This window comes from Lycorma delicatula, chromosome 1, assembly GCF_047948215.1.
Source record: "Lycorma delicatula isolate Av1 chromosome 1, ASM4794821v1, whole genome shotgun sequence".
Classification (NCBI taxonomy): Eukaryota; Metazoa; Arthropoda; class Insecta; order Hemiptera; family Fulgoridae; genus Lycorma; species Lycorma delicatula.
The window spans coordinates 377,389,711-377,411,645 of NC_134455.1; the positions used below are offsets into that span (position 1 = coordinate 377,389,711).

A 21,935-nucleotide genomic window follows, 5' to 3' on the forward strand; every position below is an offset into this window, starting at 1 on the left:
CCGCACCATTATTTTTTTCTCCAAATCTAAGAAAAGAAGTGCGGGGGGTACTCGAATAAATACGGTAATTAAAATACTTCATAAAATTGTTTCATCATGGAGTGCAATAAAACACAGCCCGAAACACACACAACTAAACAAATCTTGATGTTCAATAAAATAATACCAAAGGTTGTTCAGTCATAAAAATCTTTCAATAAATTTACGGCATCAATTAGGAAGCAATCTTTATAATACGCGTATGATAAAACCATTATCACAACTAAAGTATGCAGCAAGACATACCAAGAGTTGAACTTATACTGAAAAAATTTCGTCACCTTGAATTACTCATTACTTGAATCACTGACATGTCTATACATGTTTGGCTCGAAATGAAATTATATCGATCGACTTACGTATCAAATATAGGTCTACAGCACGCATCACAATATAAATCAGATATGTGAATAAGTAAACGTACAGATGTACTAACTTATTTGTATTGTTTGTTCCGCGAATGATGTAACAAATAAATTTAAGGGATTGTAACTTAAGAACGTTACGTGGTGGGTCGTTTCGAAATATATACTCAGATTCAGAATATAAAATACAGTCGTGTAAACATCTTTTAATTAGTGAATATTTTCACAGAAGATGTTAGGGATATTATTTTTCATCAAATTTCTTCAATAGGTTGTTATAGTATCCTAAAATACTTCTTTGTAATTATAACAACCTCAAAAATACATTTAACTACGTTAAATTAATATTATCCTAAATAAGGAGTTTTTATTTCTATATAATTTTTAAATTCTTCGAAAATTGTTTCTTTTAAAAGAATAATAATTTAAAAGTAATCTCTTTAACATATTTAACAAAATCAAAGTTCTAAAGAAATTTAAAACATTTACCCATATCCGACATAAAAATCATCATGGTTTAAAGTATTTGAAGTTATACACAGACCATCATCAGTCATTATCGGTGTGAATATATTTTCGCAAGGTACAAGTTTTTGTCCAAATCTGCAAATCCATGCCAGTTCTTCAAATGGTGGTGCTACCTGAAAAATCATTTCTAAAATATAAACAGTAGCAACATAAAAATTTTTAAGTAATTACCGTCAAAAGTATCTCAAATTCAATACAGAACAGTAGTAGAATGACTTCATTCAAAGATAAATGGCTTTGCCTAATAATGCAGTCAAATTATTTAAATACGTAATTTCGGTGAATGTAGTAGGATTTGAACTTATAAAAATTCTAAAATTCAAGTATCGCTTTCTGAAAACACATAGTCCCCGCAGGTATTTTTTGAAAATTAGCAGGAGGCCTCGGAATAAAAACTGCTAGAGCAGTTTGAGTTTGTCGTCAAGCATGCCTAGCTATCATCAAACTATTATCTAAATTGAGCTGTCCTTTCCCCTGGATGGCTTACCCTCAACAAATCATTTGGTTAATATATGATTATATTACCCGCAAGTACCCTGCTAAAGAAAACAGTATAAAATAACCTTTGGGCGGAAAAGGAAAGACAGAACTACACATTTATGTTCACAATCACAGAAATTATGTAATATTTTATGAAATAAGAAAGAGCCTTTTGTTTTTGTTGAGAGTTGAGAAAAAATATACAAATATTTATATAAAATTAAATCTTATATATATATATTCAAGATTTAATTTTCATGGAGGGAGGACAGTTTCAAAAAACCATTTAAAAAATGATGTACAATGCAAACAAATTGCAACAAATCAATAGGACTTACAGAATCGACGATAGGGCACTTTCTTCTCTTTTTTATGTTTAGGCTCCAGAACCACCGTGTAAGGTATTACTTTAGAGGATATGTATGAATGTAAATGAAATGTAGTCTTGTACAGTCTCAATTTCGATCATTCCTGAGGTGTGTGGTTGATCGAGACCCGACCACCAAAGAACACCGGTATCCACGATACCTTTACTAGGATTTGAACCTCAGAACTCTCGACTTCGAAATCGGCTGATCTGCAATGACGAGTTTACCGCTAGACCTTCTACTCTCTCGTTCAAAATCGATGGGAAAATTCACTAATTTGTTTTTATCATGGAGGAGACGTAATATAAAAATATATTTTTCACCGTCAAGAAGACATTGTAACATAAAACAGAAGAGTCCTTTCGGTTTCACTGCTCAAGATTAATGAAATTATTAAACGACTGGATTTATACCCTTACCCAGCCATCCTAGTACTAATTAATAAGGGAAAAAAGAAAAATTGTTATCTATACTTATCTAGGAGGGGTAGGAAAAAATAATAAAAAATTAAAGGGGTTGTAACAGATTTAAATTCTAACATAAGGAGTCTTTACAGTAAAAAAATACAGAAAAAGTTTTTTATTTCCTAGTTCTAAACAAATCATACGTGTTTTTATTGAGGATATGATCCTTTCAAATTGTATATCCCTCTCCCTCCAGACAAGATCTGCAAATTGACAGAACTTGTAGAAAAATCGTAGAAGCCCCTTTAATCAAATCTACATTTGAACTCTCAAAACTATAGGCTAGATCGATCTTCCTCCTCAAGCCAAGAAATTATAACATATAATTTTATCTGCAACCGGTTTAATCATAAAGTAGAAATTAATAGGTTCAGTTTGTATCCTTGGGATCTCTGTATACTTCAATAAATTCTGTGCAAAAGAAAGGAAAACTTGGAGTCCTGACAGATTTTGTTTGTTACTTACAAAGTTGCTGTGAAAGACTGTAAGAAGTTTTTGTTGTCCTTGTCCGATCAATTTCAAAACTGTAGGCCTAATCGGGCTGTACCCTCCAACTGAAGACTTTAAACAGTTTTTCTCTATAAAATGTTTTTTTTATTCAAAAAAAATTATAGCACACCATTATTTACTCTACTGAGTAAAGAGAAAAGATAATAACAAACCGTTATGATCATAACCAAAGATGCGTACTACCATAATCTTTCGGAGGTAGAGCCTTCATAACATTTATGCGATAAAAAGAAGGCCTTGGATCGTAAAACTTATAAAAATTTACTTATCTGTGACAAGAAAAAGGAAGAAAATGTAAAATCTCTAGATTTTGCTCATGAAGTGAAGGAATCAGCAGGAAAACCGCATGGTAACATTATAACATATACTGGGTGTCCTTAAAAGGTGAGACCAAACTCTATTAAGTAATTCTACACAACATACTGAATTAAAAATGCCCAGTGAATGTAAGACCGAAAACGTATATTTTTCTGTCTGTCCGCCATTTTTTGTTTTTAAGAAAAAAATTATTTTTCAAGAACGGTTGGAGATAAGCAACAACATTTTTTTATAAGAAAAAAAATTAAGATACACTTCGTTGAAAAATTTCAAAATGGCGGTCGTTTCAATTATTCAATCTTATATATACTAGGAATTATTCGATTTATAAAATTGTGTTGTATTATAAAATTATAAGGCATTTTTTTGTGAACAAAACGATACCTTAGTGGTAAAAATCAGACGACAAACAACAGATTATTACAAATAGTAGGCCTCAACCGATATGGTCGCCATCTTGTTTTTTTATTATCGTGACTCACTTGATAATCAGATTTTCTGATAAATTCAATATTATGGAAATGTTATAATAATTATTGTAAGAGCTACCCTAGAAACAATTAATTCTCAGTAATAAAAAAAATGTGAAAATCAAATACATTGTTTATTCAAACAAATGTTATTAATCAGAAAGGTCATAAATACTAAGTACTCTGTAATAATTGAACTCACTGATATTCATTTTACATACGGTCTTGCCAGTGGCAATGCGAGGAAGGCAAAAAAGCTTTACCAAGAAAAGTATCCAAACCGTCGTCAGCCAGAGAGAGAATTATTTTCACGTCTTCATGCACGTTTAGTGAAACTGGAAGATTTAAAGCCGTCATAATTGGTAATGGTAGACCTTTCTTTTTCCTGTTTAGCCTCCGGTAACTAACCGGCTTTACTAGGACTTGAACGCCGGAACTCTCGACTTCCAAATCAGCTGATTTGGGAAGACGCGTTCACCACTAGACCAACCCGGTGGGTTTGGTAATGGTAGACCTAAAAAGGTTTCAACGCACAGGTAGAAGAAATGGTTTTGTACAGGATCCAGAATTATCACGCAGAAGAGTTGCTATCCAAGAAGACATATTTCGTAATACAGTATGGAATATTTTACACTCGCAATTATTGTACCCGCAACGGGTACAACTCCTTCTACCAGGTGATAACCGATCAAGGATTGCATTCAGTCGGCGGTTAATTAACAAGTGCGCCCATAACCCGGAATATATATATCTACAATTCTTTTTACAGACGAGGGCTCTTTCCCTAAGGATGGTATAAACAACTTCCAGAACCGACATGTTTGGTCTGAGGAAAATCCTCATGCAGTATTTCAAACAGGAAGTCAACACAGGGTTTCTCTGAGTGTTTGGAGAGCAATCTACATGGATAAGCTAATCGGGCATTTTTTTGCCACATAGGTGACTCATATTTGGACGAATGACCTATCTGAACTTGTAGAGGGTGTTCCTTTGCGTAGGACAATGAACATGTGGTTCATGAATAATGGTGCATCTGCCCGCTTTGTAACTGGCGTCACGGAAAAATTAACTAATCGATTTCAAGGAAGGTGGATTGGTTGGGGCGGTCCCATTCATCGGCCTGCACGCTCCCCAGATATGAACTTATTAGACTATTACTACGGGGACATGTAAAATCTCTTCGTTATTCAACACCAATTATCGATGTTAATCAGTTAGAGTATACAATTGTCCACTCTTTTCAAACCATCAGGTAGCAGCCAGGAATTTTTGGGCGTGTACGTCAGTAGCTAAACGAGTGGATTGTTGTGTTAGAATGAATGGAAACATTGAACATTTGCTCTTACAATAGTTATTCTTAAATATCCGTAATGTTGAATTTTTAGCAATCTTAATCAGAAAATTTTAGTTATCGAGTCACGATAATAAAAAAACAAGATGGCCGCCATATCGGCCAATAACTCTGTTGTTTTCCGTCAGGTTTTTACGACTAAGGTGTCGTTTTGTTCACAACAAAATTCTTCATAATTTTTATAATACAACACAATTGATAAATCTAATAATTCCTAACATATTTAAGATTGAAAAATTGAAACTACCGCGGTTTTAAATTTTGTCAGCGAAGAGTATAGTTTTTTCCTATTAAGAAATGTTAGTTTAAAATAAAGTACAAAATTTGATCGCATTATCTCCAACCGTTCTTGAAAAATAATTTTTTTCTTAAAAAACAAAAAATGGCGGACAGACAGAAAAATATGTTGTCGGACCTATGTTTACGGGACATTTTTTCTTCAGTATGTTAAGTAGAATCACTTTCTACCTTTTAAGGACACTGCATAACAAACAAAACTTCTATTACGTAGAATTTTATTGTGAAAAATAACAAACATTTAACACATACAGAGACCTCACAATAAAAATGTAGTTAGTTCTTTTTCTCATAAACTCAAAACTGACAAAAACTCATGACTTCATCTGCTTGACGGTGGCACAAACATAGAAATTTGTTTGAAAAGCAAAATAATCTAAAGAAGTTTAAATTAGCATAAGGTCTTTCGATTAGATTTATCTCAAAATTAATACAACCTAAAGAAATTTAATTGCACCATTAGAAGCTGATTTAGGGCCTAGCTGCTAAAATCTGATTTGTAATTAATGAAACCAGAACTAGAGAAAAAACTTTTTACCTCATATTTTATGCGTTGATGTAAAATTGAGAGATAAGATCTGAGAGTTGCAAATACACCTTGGGAGGTGCAACCCTGCCTTATCTATTTAAACGGTCTATTAATATTTTAATAATTTCATACCTGTTAATTCACCAGAAAGAATTTTAAATAAAAAATATAAAATCATATACAAGCAGAATACGAAAACCGGAAACGGAAAAAATGAAAGCTTTTCTAATTTGATGATTGAAAATTAAATCGGTTGGTAAAGTTTAAATGAACAAATGTATAGAGGAAAAAAGTACTGAAAAATTTCATGTCAGAATCTTGCAGACAAACTTGTTTAGTCAGTCGTAATCTAAGTTATGTAAGTCTAATTAATTTGTTAAAGAGGGTTATGTAGAAAACAAGAAATGAGGTAAAATATTAGCACAGAATGAAAGTAATAGTTAAGGATTTTCGTGAGACACATGTAAATATCGCTTAAAAATATTTTACTCGAATAATAATTGTATTTTTTGAATTGATAAAGAGTAATAATAAATTTATAAACGCAGAACTTTTTTTTTAAGTCGAAAGGTGAAGTTTTTACAAAAATCCAGCAATGCTAGTCAACTCACATGTTCCATGAAATCAATAGAAAATTGGTCTAAGTAATCATTTCCTTTATTCAATATGTGCGGCTCACAGGTCATAGTAACTGCTTCTCTCTTCTTTATTCTAAAAATGAAAAATACAGAATTTATGATCAATGAAATACCAATATGTAGTTTAAAATTAAATTTTTTGGCAATAACAAAGCAGAGAGGAATGAAAAAAACCATCATCGGAAGTGTGATGTATGTTACTTCATAAAATATGTCATATATTTCATTATATATAAATATTATTTGATTATATATTGTATTATTTTATATACGTTTGATTACAGTTTAACTGTTGATTATTATGATCACTCATTTATTTTGGTGAAATGATTTTTCCAGAATTCTTTTGATATCCCGACCGGGATCTCACAAATTTAGTTGAATTGGCAGTAAATTTCCAGATTTTATTTTAAAGACTTAAGTTTCAGAACTTTCATGTTTTATAATTCTGGATTTTAGTCCCAGATTTAGTGTCTTAAAAATTAAAAATTTCAGATGTTATAAGGAAAATAAATAGCGTAAGACAGTTTTATTTTCTCAAATTTATTACATGTTTATTTATCAGATAGTGAAATAATGAAGGTATCGTTGTTGAACGAAATCATTTTACTGAAGAGCTTGGTATGGATAAAAAACTTTTTATTCGTGGAAACAGATTTATCATTTTCTTGAGCGACTGGTCTCTGTGGTTAAGTTCCTACAACAATTAGGTTGTAACATTGAACACAATTTAGAGTATCAATTGTCTCTAATTAATTGCTAATCTATGACCATTAAGTGAAATGGTTTATCAAGCGCTTACATTTCTTCTTTATTTGTTTTGAATCAAATTAAGTACACTTAAATTAAGTCAATTTAAGTAATAAACTAAACCGTAACTTAAATTCATAAAATCTCAAAATACAACAGATATTTGCAGAGGAAATTAAAACAATTTGTTTAAGTAAAAATAAAAGCCGTTTACGTCTTTATATCTTGTTATCCAGTAAAGTTTATTTCACAAATGAATAGTGTATAGACCGAGTGGTTTCTCGAATGGCACTGAAAAAGGCACCGGGGATTGACCAACTTGACCCGGATATATTATTCCATCTGCTGCCTGTCATAAGAGAGCCGCTTTGCAGGCTGTTCTCGGGGTGCCTAAGCTGGAGGCTGCTTCCCGACTTGTTGCAAAGTGGCTTTGATGAGGATGCTCTTAAAACCAGTAAAGGATCGTAATGAGGTCGGTAGTTATTGAGCCATCAGCCTTTTACCGGTAATCGGTAAATTTCTTGAAAGGCTGGCTGTGAAACGGCTCTGGGAAAGCGTTGAGGTGAACTGTTTTCTAAATCGAGGCCAGCATGCCTCGATTTAGAAGTTTATGCTTCTCAAGAGCGCAGACAAATTATCGTACAGATGTACCCTCCGTATTAAATATAAAAGCTATGTAATCAGCCGAGTTGGAGTTCATAAGTACCTAGTAGTTTTTTTTTATGAAAAGTTGCTGTTTAGTAACCGCATTAGACAAGCAGCAGCTGATGCCGTCTCAGAGATGCACAAACTTAGGAGGATTGCTCGAAATGAGTATGGGTTGTCAAGCCGTCATATGAACAAGGCGTACAGAGGTGTCTTTGAAAGCATGACCCTTTTTCGCGGCGCTCGTTTGGACCCGTAACTTGTAAATAAATAGAGCACTACTTCAAAATTTAATGTGTGCCCAGCGCAGAGCAATAATTGTATGCACTGTTGTTTTTAAAACAACCTCCTACGAGGCTACCAGCGTATTGGGAAACGCTCTCGCAATGGATTTAGTGGTAAAAGTTTCGGTAAAAGTTTAGTTAGTAAATATTTGGGATGCGGTTTCGAGCCGGGCAAGTACCGGAGCGGAACGGTGATCACAATGCAGCGGATCTAAATTTCGCTCAGTTGCCCATCTCCCGCCTGCGGAAGAGGCTCCAGAGGCTCGCGATGGAAGCATGGCAGCTGGAATGGGACACCACGACTAACGGACGACCCTTGTATAAGTTTATACAGGATCTGGGAGGGATGGTACGCCTTTCCTTCGTTTTTAAGGGCAACGGTAGCCCGAGTGCACTCCAACCATGTAAATTTAAAGCAATATTTGTTTCGGTTTCACTTGGCCTTGGGGAGGTCGAGACCGGCCATCCTGGAACTTAGAGGTGAAGGGGAAAATTGGCCACTCACAAGCGGCGAGTCAATGTAGCGAGAGCCGCATTGTCGGACCGTGTGGGAGTTCCTAGATGCGGTTGCTTTGTCCAACCGGCATCCATAGTTTGCTTAAGGGAAAGACTTTAACGGCATTGCTGTGAGAAGCTAACCCTGAGTGTGGCTGACCACCAGCCAATTATTATGGCACCAAGCCCTATAAAATGGTGGTTAGGTACTTGTTGGCATTCAGCGACCTTGGCGTGGCAGCGAATTACTGCCTAGATGAAATAAATTTTATCGTGGATGTCATATATATTTTTAGTAGTTGACGGGGCACCCCTACCCATTTTAGCAAATATATGACAAGTGAGCGGTTGTCACACGTAAGCCGATGGTGTATGGCACCACGCTTAGTCCGCTCACGCTGTTAGTTGCCGTATGTGGCACAGACATTCGGTCTTGTGCTTCAGGCTGACCGAATGGGGTGTTGGGGGGAGAAATGCTAAGCCAACCAAATGAATAGGGTTATGATTTAAATGTACAAAACAGAATAATATAATAGTAGAATACTACTCACTCCTCATCACTCAGATCAGAATCATTCGTATGATGATACATAGTAAAATTAAATACGGACTGACGAGATTTCGTTTCACTGCAGATGGTAACAGAAGGAAAGGGTATTTTCCAAATAGCTGTACTTTCATCTAACGAAACGATTACTGGAGAATTACCCCATTTGTTCCAAAAACAAACGATAAAATACAAACTTACTGCAAAACTAAGTGCTGTTGCAAAAATCCAAAAACACCTGAAAAATATTTTGAGTTAGTTGATATAGGTATGAGCATTACTAGTTATAATTTATTAGCATACAACAAACTGTAAAGTATAAAGTTCATATAATTTAAAAATATTTATATACTTATGTAAGCTATTATTTTGGATACTTGCATCTCTACATCCAAAAAAATAATTAAAAATGATGCCAGTCACATAGTTGTTGACCATTTTTCACGTATAATTTAAGTGTTTCTTACGTAAAAGCAGAATTAAAGGGAGAATTCTTCCTTCAGTAATTGTAGCATATTATAATTACCATTATTTTCAACAGCAATCGTGACACTCTAGAGCAGGATTTCTTAACCTGGCGGGTCAAGACCCCCACGGGGTCGCTGTCATATAAAACGGGGGTCGTGAAATTAGCCTACAACTTACATGTAAAAGTAGTATAGAAACCTCGGGTTTGGGGCCAGGCCGACCAGTCCTGAGCACGAGCCACTGGCCCCGAACCCGAGGCTTTTTTTTCACGGAGAGCGATCGCCACTTCCAGTTAAATTCTCACCACGCAAGCGTCTATTTACTACAAAAAGCACACCAAAACACGACTCTGTTTTCTTCAATAAATCAACATATTAAAAACTGACCCCGAACCCGAGTAAATTATTCAATACATTAAAGAACGATTGGCCCAGAACCTGAGTAAATAATTTAATGCATTAAAAAAGATTCTTTCTATTTAAATTTTCACCATGAAAGCGCATATTAATCACAATTTTATATCACAAAAAATAAAAATAATTAATATTTCATAAAGATTGTCTTATTACTTTGCCGGTTAACGGCGAGTAAGCCACTATTTGTTCATATATTAATAAACAATATTCGATTTTATTTGGTTTAAAATTCTCTTCAACTTCAATATTAATTTTCAAATCAATAACGCCCATTTTTATCGAATCATCCTGTTGTGAACAATCAATCACGTACAAGGGATATTTGTTTTTATAATCTGAAAATGTATATGGTGAATCGGTCAAATTATAATACAATTGTTTAAAATCGAAAAACATTTTGTACATTAACATCCAATCCCCCTCTAAATCCTCGTACGGATAACATTTTGAATTCATAAATACTTTAATATTTTTAACGTTGCACGAATCAAATTCCGACGCGTTCTTTGTAGCTTTATTTAATCTATCGGTTTGAACACCTACAATAACGTATCTAGGTTTGTCCAATTGTGATGATGTTTTTACACTCCAAAACATAGGTTTTGTCTGTGACACTGTTGGATTCTGATGAATTTCCCAACTTCTAAACGGTATGCGCAATTCGTCATTTTTTTCTCTCGACTTGGCCAATTCCAACTAATATTGACTCGATACCTTTAAATATGGTACAAGCCATGGAATATCTGTTATTTCTAGTCTAGATTTATGATATGAAACCGTGGCCAATATTGCGTTTACATCATCACTAGTAAGTTTCAATAACAATTTTGTCTGTTGTTTATAATTATTTTCTTATAATCTTCGGCAAAACCCAACAACATTGAAAGGGGAATGTATAAAGTAAACGCCCCATCGTCGTCTATATTAATTTTATTTTCACCATAAACCCGGCCGGCTTGTTCCAACAATAGAATCGAATTGTTTGTTATTAAAATCACATTTTTCATAATAGTGGACACACCTACGTTTTTCATGCAGGCCACCGCTTGCCCGTTTATTTTGTAAACTATCATATTATTCATCTCTCATCTATATAAGAAAAAATTATTTTTCATTTCAACAACCTATTGGTGCTTTTTAATTTTCTACCAACAATTTCAAACCCTAGAGATTTTAATTTGTTAATGCTTTTCTCAGTTAGTTTATATGGTTTTTTGACATCATCGACATCGTCACTTTTATATGACATTTCTAATAAAAAGAAAATTATCAAATTGCAATAATTTATTTACATTCTCTCAATACCAACGACATGCTTACTCGTTCGCCACGTAAATTTAACAACTGATCGTTTTCATCGGTCAATTTTATTATCAAGTTGGTAATTCCTTTTTCATCTACCGGTACGAATGTAATATAAAATGGACATTTTTCTATCATTTCACCAGGATCGACCCTCAGTGGGAAATCATACAAAATGCAATTTTGTTTCTCGTTTTTATATCCGCCCGAAATAATATTGCATTTTACTCGTATTACATTTACAGGAGCGATATTTATTATTCGATCTGAATGATGTGTTAGATTTGGTTTGAGAATTTTCGCCCCATAATCCAATACACTGCCAATACTTGAATCTGCATCTGAAAAATCTATCCACACGGTGCTTTTAATTTCACATTGTAACGTATTGGTATTTGCCTTTAATATGATTCATTAATTTTCTTCATTTCATTCTGTATATATCCACCAACATCTAATTTTTAAATTAAATTAAATTTTTCTTTGTAATTTCGTAATTGTTATTTTCATCTTTTTTAACGTCCTTGTCGAACGCAAAACACAATTTATTATTTTTGTTTTCTTCAACATTTGGAATCGTGTTGGCCGTCATTACCCGTTTTAATCCTAATTCATATTGGCCCGTTGAAAGGTCTGTTGGAGGTAAAAATGTTTTTTTAATCAAAAAATCGTTTCCATCGATCGACAACAGACACGACATGTCTAAAATAAGAAAAATTAAAATTAAAAATGTACAATTTATTCGAATAAAAATTCCAAACACAATCGACCGCAAATTACATCATCATCGGCTTGATATCTTTTGTAATTGTACGTTAGATTAGATTTTCCAAAATAATTCATCTATTCTGGCGGTGGGTGTATGTTTCCTATACCGTCAAAATAATTACATTTTTATCGACTTTTCTAAAGCAAACCCAATGTGTACCATTACCCATTGAAGTATCCGAATTGATTATTAATAGTACGGAAATAGGCATACTAGCGCCAAAATCCAAGATGGCGGCCATCCGCCACCTTGTATTTCAAGATGGCGGGGTCTGCCATCTTGGAATGACGTCACGAATACAAGATGGCGGTATCCGCTATTTTGGATAGTGACGTCAGTGGCGCTAGTGGCATGTTAGTGTTGCAAACTTAATTTATTTTGTGTCAGTGTTGCCAACGCGGTTATATGATTTGTATTAAATTATTGAGGTAATATTTCAAAGGTTGGTAGCAGTGTTGAACAGCTGTTGTGTAGCGATCGGTTTGAATTAAATGAATAATATTTGAAGTGAAAAAAAATGTGGATCGTGTTGGTTTCGTACCGCGGACGGTTGGTTGTTTGTTGTGGTTGATTGACGCCTTATCTACATCTGGCGTTAGGCTACGATGGATGAGCGTCGGAGTGAGTGAAATTTGTTCAATTTAAGTCGTTAATTTTTTAATGAAGTTGTTGGTGTCTGTAATTGCCGCTGCAGTCGTGTTTTTTATGTTACGATTGTCAGTGTGTGTGTGAATAAAAATTTAGACTTACCTCGAGGATGTTCCTGGTCGTCGTGGCGACTGCATCGGGAGACGTCACCGCGATGAAGAGAGAGGGTCTCGTCGTAGATCGTACACCGGGAGGTGGCGTCTGCGTGTGTATTTGCGTGCGTGCGTGCGTCAGCGGAGTGACGCAGGATGTTTACCGTACCAGATGCGGCGCTCAACTGAAAAATTGTCCGTCCGACGTTATCTAATGTTGTCCAATTGACCAATCGCAGCGTTGGAATTCGAATCGGCGCATGCGCACCAGCCGTTTGTGTGTGCGTTCGAACTGGATCGTCGATTCTAAGAAGAGTGGATGCGATAAGGAAATTTTTTTTGATAATTATCGAGTCACTAATTCAAACGTGTGTGTCTGTGTGTGTGTGTGTGTGTTGTTGTTGTAACCGATTAAATCCAGTTGTGTTTGGATATAAGCGAAAACGTTCGTGTGATTTCATCATTCGCAATCTGTTATTGAAAGTGAATGCATCGATCGCAGAGAGATCATTATCTTTTCATCTTAATTAGCAAGGTAAGTTTTAATGGGACAGGTTGGTATTATCAAATAGCTTTCAAACAAATAAAAATGTAAAAAATTAATATAATAAAATAAGAATAATAGATAAAACATTAATACAATAAAATAATATGAAAAATTAATACAATAAAGTAATAAGTAAAAATAAGTAATAATAATAAGAATAGATAATACAATAAAACAAAAAGAAAAAATCTTCCTTCAACACCATCTGAAACACACAAACACAAAAAAATTACCATTTAGAAAAAAACTGCAATATATTTTAATTTGTTTCAGATATTACGAAAACAGAAATGGTATCACCGGCAGTTATCCGGGCAATAAATAACAACGTCATCCGTCTTCGATGGGACCTGTCTGAATTTGAGGAATTATACCATCATTTAACCCTTTTGCGGTATCAGACCAACATCCTGAATCGTTCGAAGGAAGAAGGCAGACGCTTTGATGGCAACATAAAATGGCAAGTATTCGTTATGTGTATGACGATATTAAAAATTTCTTTTGCGATACAAAGAAACAAAAATACCAATTTCTACTACAGGTATGTTGCTGTAAACGTTGAATTGATGAAACAGACGCGTTTCGAAGACGAAGTAGAAACAACATTTACCAATTTGTTCCTGCATGGAAAAACTAGAACGGTGATAAATGCGAACGTCAACGCCAACGTAGCTGAGGATCAGTGGATCGAATCCGTAGAGAAAATCGTAGAGACGCTGACAAACTTCATTAACAACGGTAGCGGATGGGTAATGAATAAGATAATTTATATAGATTTAAATATTATCCGTTACACGGCGCCTCTAGTTCATTTATAAAACATCAAAAAAAATTGTAAAAATAAAGGCGATGATTAATGTAAAGAATTCGCATGATAAAAAATGTTTTCTCTGGCCTGTGCTAGCATATCTACACGATCAACCCGCACGTCACCAACGTCAGGGTTGGTATGCGTGCTTTGAACGTGAAATTAACATAAATGAGATATCGTATCCAGTAAAGGTAAAAGACATTGATCGCTTCGAAGTGTTAAATCACACAATAAGCATCAATGTATACGGTTATGAGGAAGATAACCATCGCGTGTACCCGGTGCGTGTTACCGAAAAACCCGGTAAAAACGAACTATCTCGTCTCCTTGTGGGTCTCACAAAGAGTCATTGCAGCAGTCAATATTGTCCGTACTGCTTGCACCGCTTCAGTTCATAGGATCCACTTGTTGCAAAACAAAATGTAGACAAACATCTGGTGGAATGTAAGCGACACGGTGCACAACGGATAAGGTTACCCGATCCCAGTAAAGAAACGGAATGTGTGATGAAGTTTCGGGACTATTCGTCCACACTTCGCGTTCCTTATGCGGTGTATGCTGATTTCGAATCGTTTATACATCCAATGGACACTGCCATCCCGAAACCCAATACTAGTTTTATTGATAAGGTCAATCATCATCTACATTGAATAAATCATTATTCCACCTATTCAGATAAAAAGGCCGCCATATTGAATGTTTCAATAGAACGTTGAAAACAAAAATGTGGACTAAATTCACAGAATACGGCAACCACAAATAGATTGATATACTGCAAACCCTTGTAGACCAATACAATAATTCTATACATTCGGCTACATTATTTAAACCCAAACATGTAAACAAGACGAACGAAGGACAAGTTTTGGCAAATTTAAATAAAAAACACGAAAGAAAAAAAGTTGTAAAAATTAAATTTAATGTAGACGATTGTGTTCGTATAAGTAAACATAAAAAGTATTTGAAAAGGGCTATCTGCCAAATTGGACAAATGAAATATTTAAAATACACTCTGTTCATACTGAATCCAATCCTGTTACCTGTGAACTAATTCATTCCCGAAACGAATCCATAAAAGGACATTTTTATCAACACAAACTACAAAAAAACAAACATAAAGATGTAAATACAAATTGAGAAAATTTTACGACGAAAAGGCGACAAAGCCTATGTAAAATAATTGGATTTTGATAAAATATTCAATTCTTGGATCGATTTGAACGATGTAGTTTAATAACATTTTACTCAATTTATTTTTAAAATTTATATAATGTCGATTGTTTCACTCTTGGTGTTGTTGTATTTCTAATTTTTATTGTTATTATTACTCAATACAGAGGTTGTCAATAGAAACGAGGTCAGTGCTATTGTCATCTTTCATTAATTATTACAATGAATTATCTCTAAATGAAAATAAAAAAATTTTACATTATCAATAAAATATTAATTTTAAATATTTTTACTTATTATATAGATTATTAAAAACGTCTTAATATTTTCGATAAATTGAATAGTTTAAATTATTGTAGCATATTAAAAAGATTAATGAAATGATGCAAAATAGGCCGTTATCGAATTCAAAAAGTAGAGTTTATAAAAACAAAAAAATGGTGATTCAATTATTGCTACAATTGAAGGATTTGGAAAAAATTATTTTTACCGCAAAGGTTCAACGATCTTACACTGTCAGATCTGAATGAAATTAACAATTCTAAAGACGTTTATATATTATACAAGGGTATGACAAAAGGCTAATGGTCATAATTACCATGATGTAGAGTTTACATGTGGTATTTATGTTGCACATTAAGTTTGGTATAATGTAGATTAATATTATTTTAAATAAAAAGAATTAAAATTATTTATAGATGCAAATACAAAATACATTTAAACTAGTTTCTTTTCTTTCGATATATATTTATCAATTTCTTTATCTCCATATGGGAATGTGTATCTATAACGTTTTCCAATACGAATATTTTGTCGTCATATGTAGAGAGAGCTTTTTTACACTGATCGGTCGAGTATATTTGGTGATTAAAACTACGCAATGATTTCCAGGGTGGAATACATGAAATGTTTCTATTGAATAAACAATCTTTATAACGCTCGTAATTTATAAAGTTTAAATTGCAATCTTTATCAAATATACGAGAACCTTTTTTTAATTCCCTTGGCCGTCTTTTTTTGTTCTAAATCACGCTGTCTATATCCCCAAATCATTGAATACATTTTTGCTCTTAACCCGACAAATTCAAAGATTGGTTTCCCACCCGTTTCATCTTTTAAAAGTCCTATATTCCTTTTATTCGAGGCGTAAACATTTCGTTGTTGTTGATTTAATCGTTTTAGTGTATCAAAATGTTTCTGTTTTGTTGGCACGATTGAATATAATAATGAATCTGTATCTGTCATTAGCAGTTTTATGTTTTCATGTCCATATCTAGGTACAAAGTGGTTATAACGGTAATCGTACACGATTAGTTTTGCCAAATCCGTCGTTAAACCTACATATATGGGTTTGTTTAAATTTTTTTTTTTCAACATTGATATTCCAACCACATCGTTTCCATAAATGTAATAATGTTTTACTCTTGGGCTTGCGTTTTATTTTTTAAATTTTAATTTATTGCTGATTAATCGCATATCGATTCGCTTTCTTACATTTTCAATAGTTTTTCCTTAAACGCTGTTGATTAATAGTTTATAGACTTTTTTTTTCAGTCGGATCGATTGTATCACCCATTCAATGAAATGTTTCCTAAGATAATCTTTCAGCCATCGAGATTAATTAAAACTGACGGCTCTGTGTATTTTCGTCATCACCATTCCCTGTTGAAGATACAATTTCAACGTTCTATAATGTAAAACGTATCTTGCAAAGTGCACAATACCTTTTTACACGCTACCCGTTTTTCACCGGAAAGAAATGGAGAAAGCATATTATTGGGAATGGATTTTTTATCTGGTGCAAGTGGATAATCTCGATGTGTTTCGTGCAAGTGTTGGGGGTAAAGTTAAATCAACGTCCAATATATAACCATTTTCCTCATCGTCTTTTACATTTTGCACATTTGTAAACAAATAATAGAGTTCATTTTCATCACACAAACTGAATCCACTTACTGGCAACGGTTCCATCATACATCGTCCATAAAGAGATCGGACATCATAATATTTAATAAATTTCGTCGGTTTATTTTCATCATAGTTGTCTATATTGGGATCGTTTGCCAGTGCATAACTGTTGGGAATCATCGACATCCCTCCACGAATGCCTGTTTCAAAAAACAAATACATATCGGGGTCTGTAACAAGTTCCAATTGTACTTTTGTCGCCTTGAGTGCTGTGATAAATGTGGAGCCATTATATAATGACAAGGATCCAAATTGTTTATGCGAATCATTTTATTACGAAAATTTTCAAATACATCAGCCAACAGAATAACGTCCAAATTTCATAAAGAGATCATGGTGTTCACCAAGAGTCTTAATTTTAAATCTTTTCCAAATTTTTTGAGCATGTTCATAATCATATTTAGAGATGTTTTCTCTCTTTAAATCATCATAAAACGCTTTGATGGGTGGTAATTGTCTTTGATTGAAAACAGATGTCGATGTAATATATCTATAGGGATAAACATATTTTTGACAGATCAACATATTATACAAATTCAAATCTATTTGTTTATTATTTTCATCGCCGCGATGTCTTCTATATTTTCTCAAAATTTAAGAAATGTTGTTGGAAAAACCCTTATATTATTCTTACTAAATAAACGAAATGATGAAATAAACTACGGACCGATTCATCTAAACTATAAGATAGAAATCGATACGAATCTATAAATCGGTATGATATTTGATTCTTGAGTGTTATAGATACAAGTTTTTCACTGTTGTTTGCGATACAAGAAATTTCAAATTTATCCTTCAATTCATTCAGCGCCAGTACAATATGATGTGAATAGTAACCGCGTAAATTATGAAATACAACTGGAATAAATGATATGTGTTTACAATTTAAATTGCAATTTTCACGGGCCGGGCCAATTAATTTACCACTTGTATGTGAATGGTGTCTTACACGTTTCCCATTATTCTCATCTCCACATATAATACATTCGTTATAGTTTTCAAATATTTTTTGATCTTTTTCACTCATAATACACTCTTAATTAGTTGACAAATCCATTTTGAAATATTCGTATTTATTAGAAACTTTTCAACTACCTTGTCATCATCTGTAGTAGTCCTGTATAATTTCGCTTCGACAATACGACGGTTTTCATTAATAATAACTTAGCAATATCCAGATGGTTTATGAGTATGTGTTTTTGTAGTATTACTAGTGCCCGGTTCGGGGTTTGCAATACGGTTTGAAATTATAAACGATTCGAAATCTGCATGTATAACAAATGACAATCCGTAATGTTGTAGTATCTTTAAACGATACTACATTTCCTCGTCTACGATTCTCTCCTACACCGATCCATTCCTTTGGCATTGTAATTCTCTGAACCTTTCCTTGTTTACAATCTTCAATTTGTTTTGCAAGCTTTTCTTTAGCTTCCCTTTCACTTGACCGAAATTTAAAACAAATATTCACATTTTCTACGACTTATTATTATATATTATTACCACTCAACATCCTTGATAAACCATTATATTCGTTTGTCTTATTTATTAGAGTATAATGGCAGCGAATTAATTTAACATCGGTTAATAATAATAACCAAACGACAATTTTTCGATTATCTTTCACAAGTTTTATACGTACATCATTAAGATTAAATGATTCTTTGTCGTCTTCGATATCATAACACAAGACATTTTCGCCAATATTTGGGTTTTGCGCATCAAATTTATCAATATCTTTAACAGGATATTCTATTCCTTTCATGATTAATCGATTTTTAAATTGTTTATAGGATGAAACACGATACTTGTGATTATTGCTAGGAAATAGATGTGCTAGAATAGACCGTAAAAAAATGTTTTCATCATAATTTTTTACATTTATTATAGCGTATTTATTTAATAAAGCTTTTGGTGTTTGTAAATATGTACTATTACCACCATAAAGTGGATCGAATTTTGATATTGAGAGATCCAATCTTAATATTTTATTCATAACCCAACCGCTGCCCATTTGAATAAATCTTTCAAAAAATACGTTAATTTTTTCATAGGCTTCTAAATACTGTTCATTCAAGACGGTTTGATTTTCACATACATTTAAAGCAAATCGAGTGCTGCTGTGTAAATTAACTTTACAAAAATCACTATCACACACAGATTTTTCCAACTCTACAACAACGACTAATATTTAATATTGTCTCCTTTATATTTTTTAACTTGTAATCTTATAGCTTTAAATACCCTGTCTTTCATATCCATTGAAAATTCATAAATACCTACAAAGTTTTTTTCACCAACATTCCGCGAGTGTTTTATTAAAGAATCACTTAATGCCTGTTTTGTATCTGGTATTTGAATATGCAACATCAATTCAGAAACATATATTTCTTTAATTTAGTTTACGTTTCAATTCAAAATATTGTTCAAATAAATCATCAAAACCGCTATGAATAAACAATTTATTTTCCACGAAAATTTTTTTTCCAATTTGTTTGATTTATAAAGAATTTTTCGATATGAAATAAAAACATCTTTAATATATTCACAAATTAATTCTATAGTAAACTGATTAGATGTGTATTTTTTATACAGTTGTTCAATATCATCTTTTTATATTATCTAAAAATGTAATTAAATCGTACTTGTCAGACATATTTTTATAATAAAATACTAATTTACTAGCGTTATCAAGTCGTTCCTAGTTCATGGTTTTATGCATTCTTATTATAATGAAAATAATTTTAATAATGATGTGTTATTGATGTTAACATTCACTTATATAGGAATGTAAACGAGTGGAGATTCCCTACGACATCATGTGTTAATTTTATTCTTTTCTAATTAATAAGTGTTGTGCAATCTTCTTTAATGTATTGAATAATTTACTCGGGTTCTCGAGTTTTAATGCGTTAATTTACTCGAGTTTTTAACGTGTTGATTTATTGAAGAAAACAGAGTCGTGTTTTGGTGTGCTTTTTGTTGTAAATAGACGCTTGCGTGGTGAGAATTTAACTGGAAGTGGCGATCGCTCTCCGTGAAAAAAAAGCCTCGGGTTCGGGGCCAGTGGCTCGTGCTCAGGACTGGTCGGCCTGGCCCCAAACCCGAGGTTTCTGTACTACTTGTAAACAATAACGAAATTATTATTAGAAAAAAATTATTTATTGCAAATATTTTACTTAGATAATTTTCTTTACTTTTGTACATGTACACAAGTAAGGAAAATAAGAGATGGTCGAGTTTGTTTTACATTTAAAAATTTCTCCGTACTTGGATCTACGTTAATAACACGCAAAAGCAATGATAAAAGACGATTCCTATATTCAGTTTTTAGCGAAACTCTAGACGAAAAACCCTTTTCACAAAGGTAAGACGTGGCAAAAGGGATTTATAATTTCATTGCTTTGGTGGCTAAATTTCCATATTTACTTCGACGAGCAAGGCAAAATATATCTCAATCTTCAAGATGTGAATTGTAGTTGTAACGTTTGTTCGGCAGATATTTCAACGGTGGTAAATCTCAACCGGTAACTTAGTAACTGAAAACGTTTTCACTAAATAAATTCAATACCATCTCTTCAAGAAAACATTTTTATCTTCCGGAAAGTACTGCATCAACTGAATTTTTAGCTCACGCAAATGCATCTTTATGCCGTCTAGATTTATTAAGATATAACATAGATCGGACAAAATATATTGCAGTGTGTAGTGATGGTGCAAAGGCGATATAACAGGAATAACACACTGGATTTCTGAAAAAAAATTAACGTATCGTCTTATATCAAGGGCGGAATGGACGCACTGCTTCCTTCAAAGACATGCTCTTGCTAGAAAAAATATGCCGTAAAATCTCAAACAAATTCTATGTAAGCTGTAAAAATGTTTAATTTTATTAAAATTCGACCGTTACAGAATAGGCTGTTTGCTAAACTGTGCAATAAAATGGGTGAAAAAAGTCTTTCACATACAAAATTCAGGTGGTTATCGCGGGGGAAAATTTTAACCCGATTATCGGATTGGGAAATGAATTAATAATATTTCTGCAGGATAAAAAACGGCATTCTCAGTGTCTGATGAATAATGAGTATATGTTGCTGTTGGCTTACTTAGCTGACGTATTTTCAAGAACGTGATATAAACATTTTATTAATGGTAGACAAAGTTTATACTTTCATTAAGAGGCTTTATATCTTGATTATTTGCCTTCAAAACAAAAAATTAATATGTTCCCCCCCTCATTTCCGATTATATTGAGAAAAATTTTGATGAAGAAGACACTATACCCACCACAGTCTAGATAATAATCAAGATATAAAGCCTCTTAATGAAAGTATAAACTTTGTCTACCATTAATAGAATGTTTTTATCACGTTCTTGAAAATACGTCAGCTAAGTAAGCCAACAGCAACATATACTCATTATTCATCAAAGACACTGAGAATGCCGTTTTTTATCCTGCAGAAATATTATTAATTCATTTCCCAATCCGATAATCGGGTTAAAATTTTCCCCCGCGATAACCACCTGAATTTTGTATGTGAAAGACTTTTTTCACCCATTTTATTGCACAGTTTAGCAAACAGCCTATTCTGTAACGGTCGAATTTTAATAAAATTAAACATTTTTACAGCTTACATAGAATTTGTTTGAGATTTTACGGCATATT

General features: G+C 33.2%; 1 protein-coding gene across 5 annotated transcripts in view; it reads right to left on the bottom strand.

Moving 5' to 3' along the window:
* LOC142317288 (pickpocket protein 28-like) overlaps positions 1 to 21,935 on the bottom strand; it is an 86,362-nt gene that overhangs the window by 40,231 nt on the left and 24,196 nt on the right. For all 5 annotated transcript variants that reach the window (XM_075353719.1, XM_075353718.1, XM_075353716.1 and 2 more), the window contains 3 exons: positions 9,083 to 9,316; positions 6,331 to 6,430; positions 894 to 1,045 (listed from right to left, as the gene is read on the bottom strand). In XM_075353719.1, coding sequence (XP_075209834.1) covers positions 894 to 1,045; positions 6,331 to 6,430; positions 9,083 to 9,316 — 486 coding nt within the window. The remainder of the gene's footprint in view (positions 1 to 893; positions 1,046 to 6,330; positions 6,431 to 9,082; positions 9,317 to 21,935) is intronic.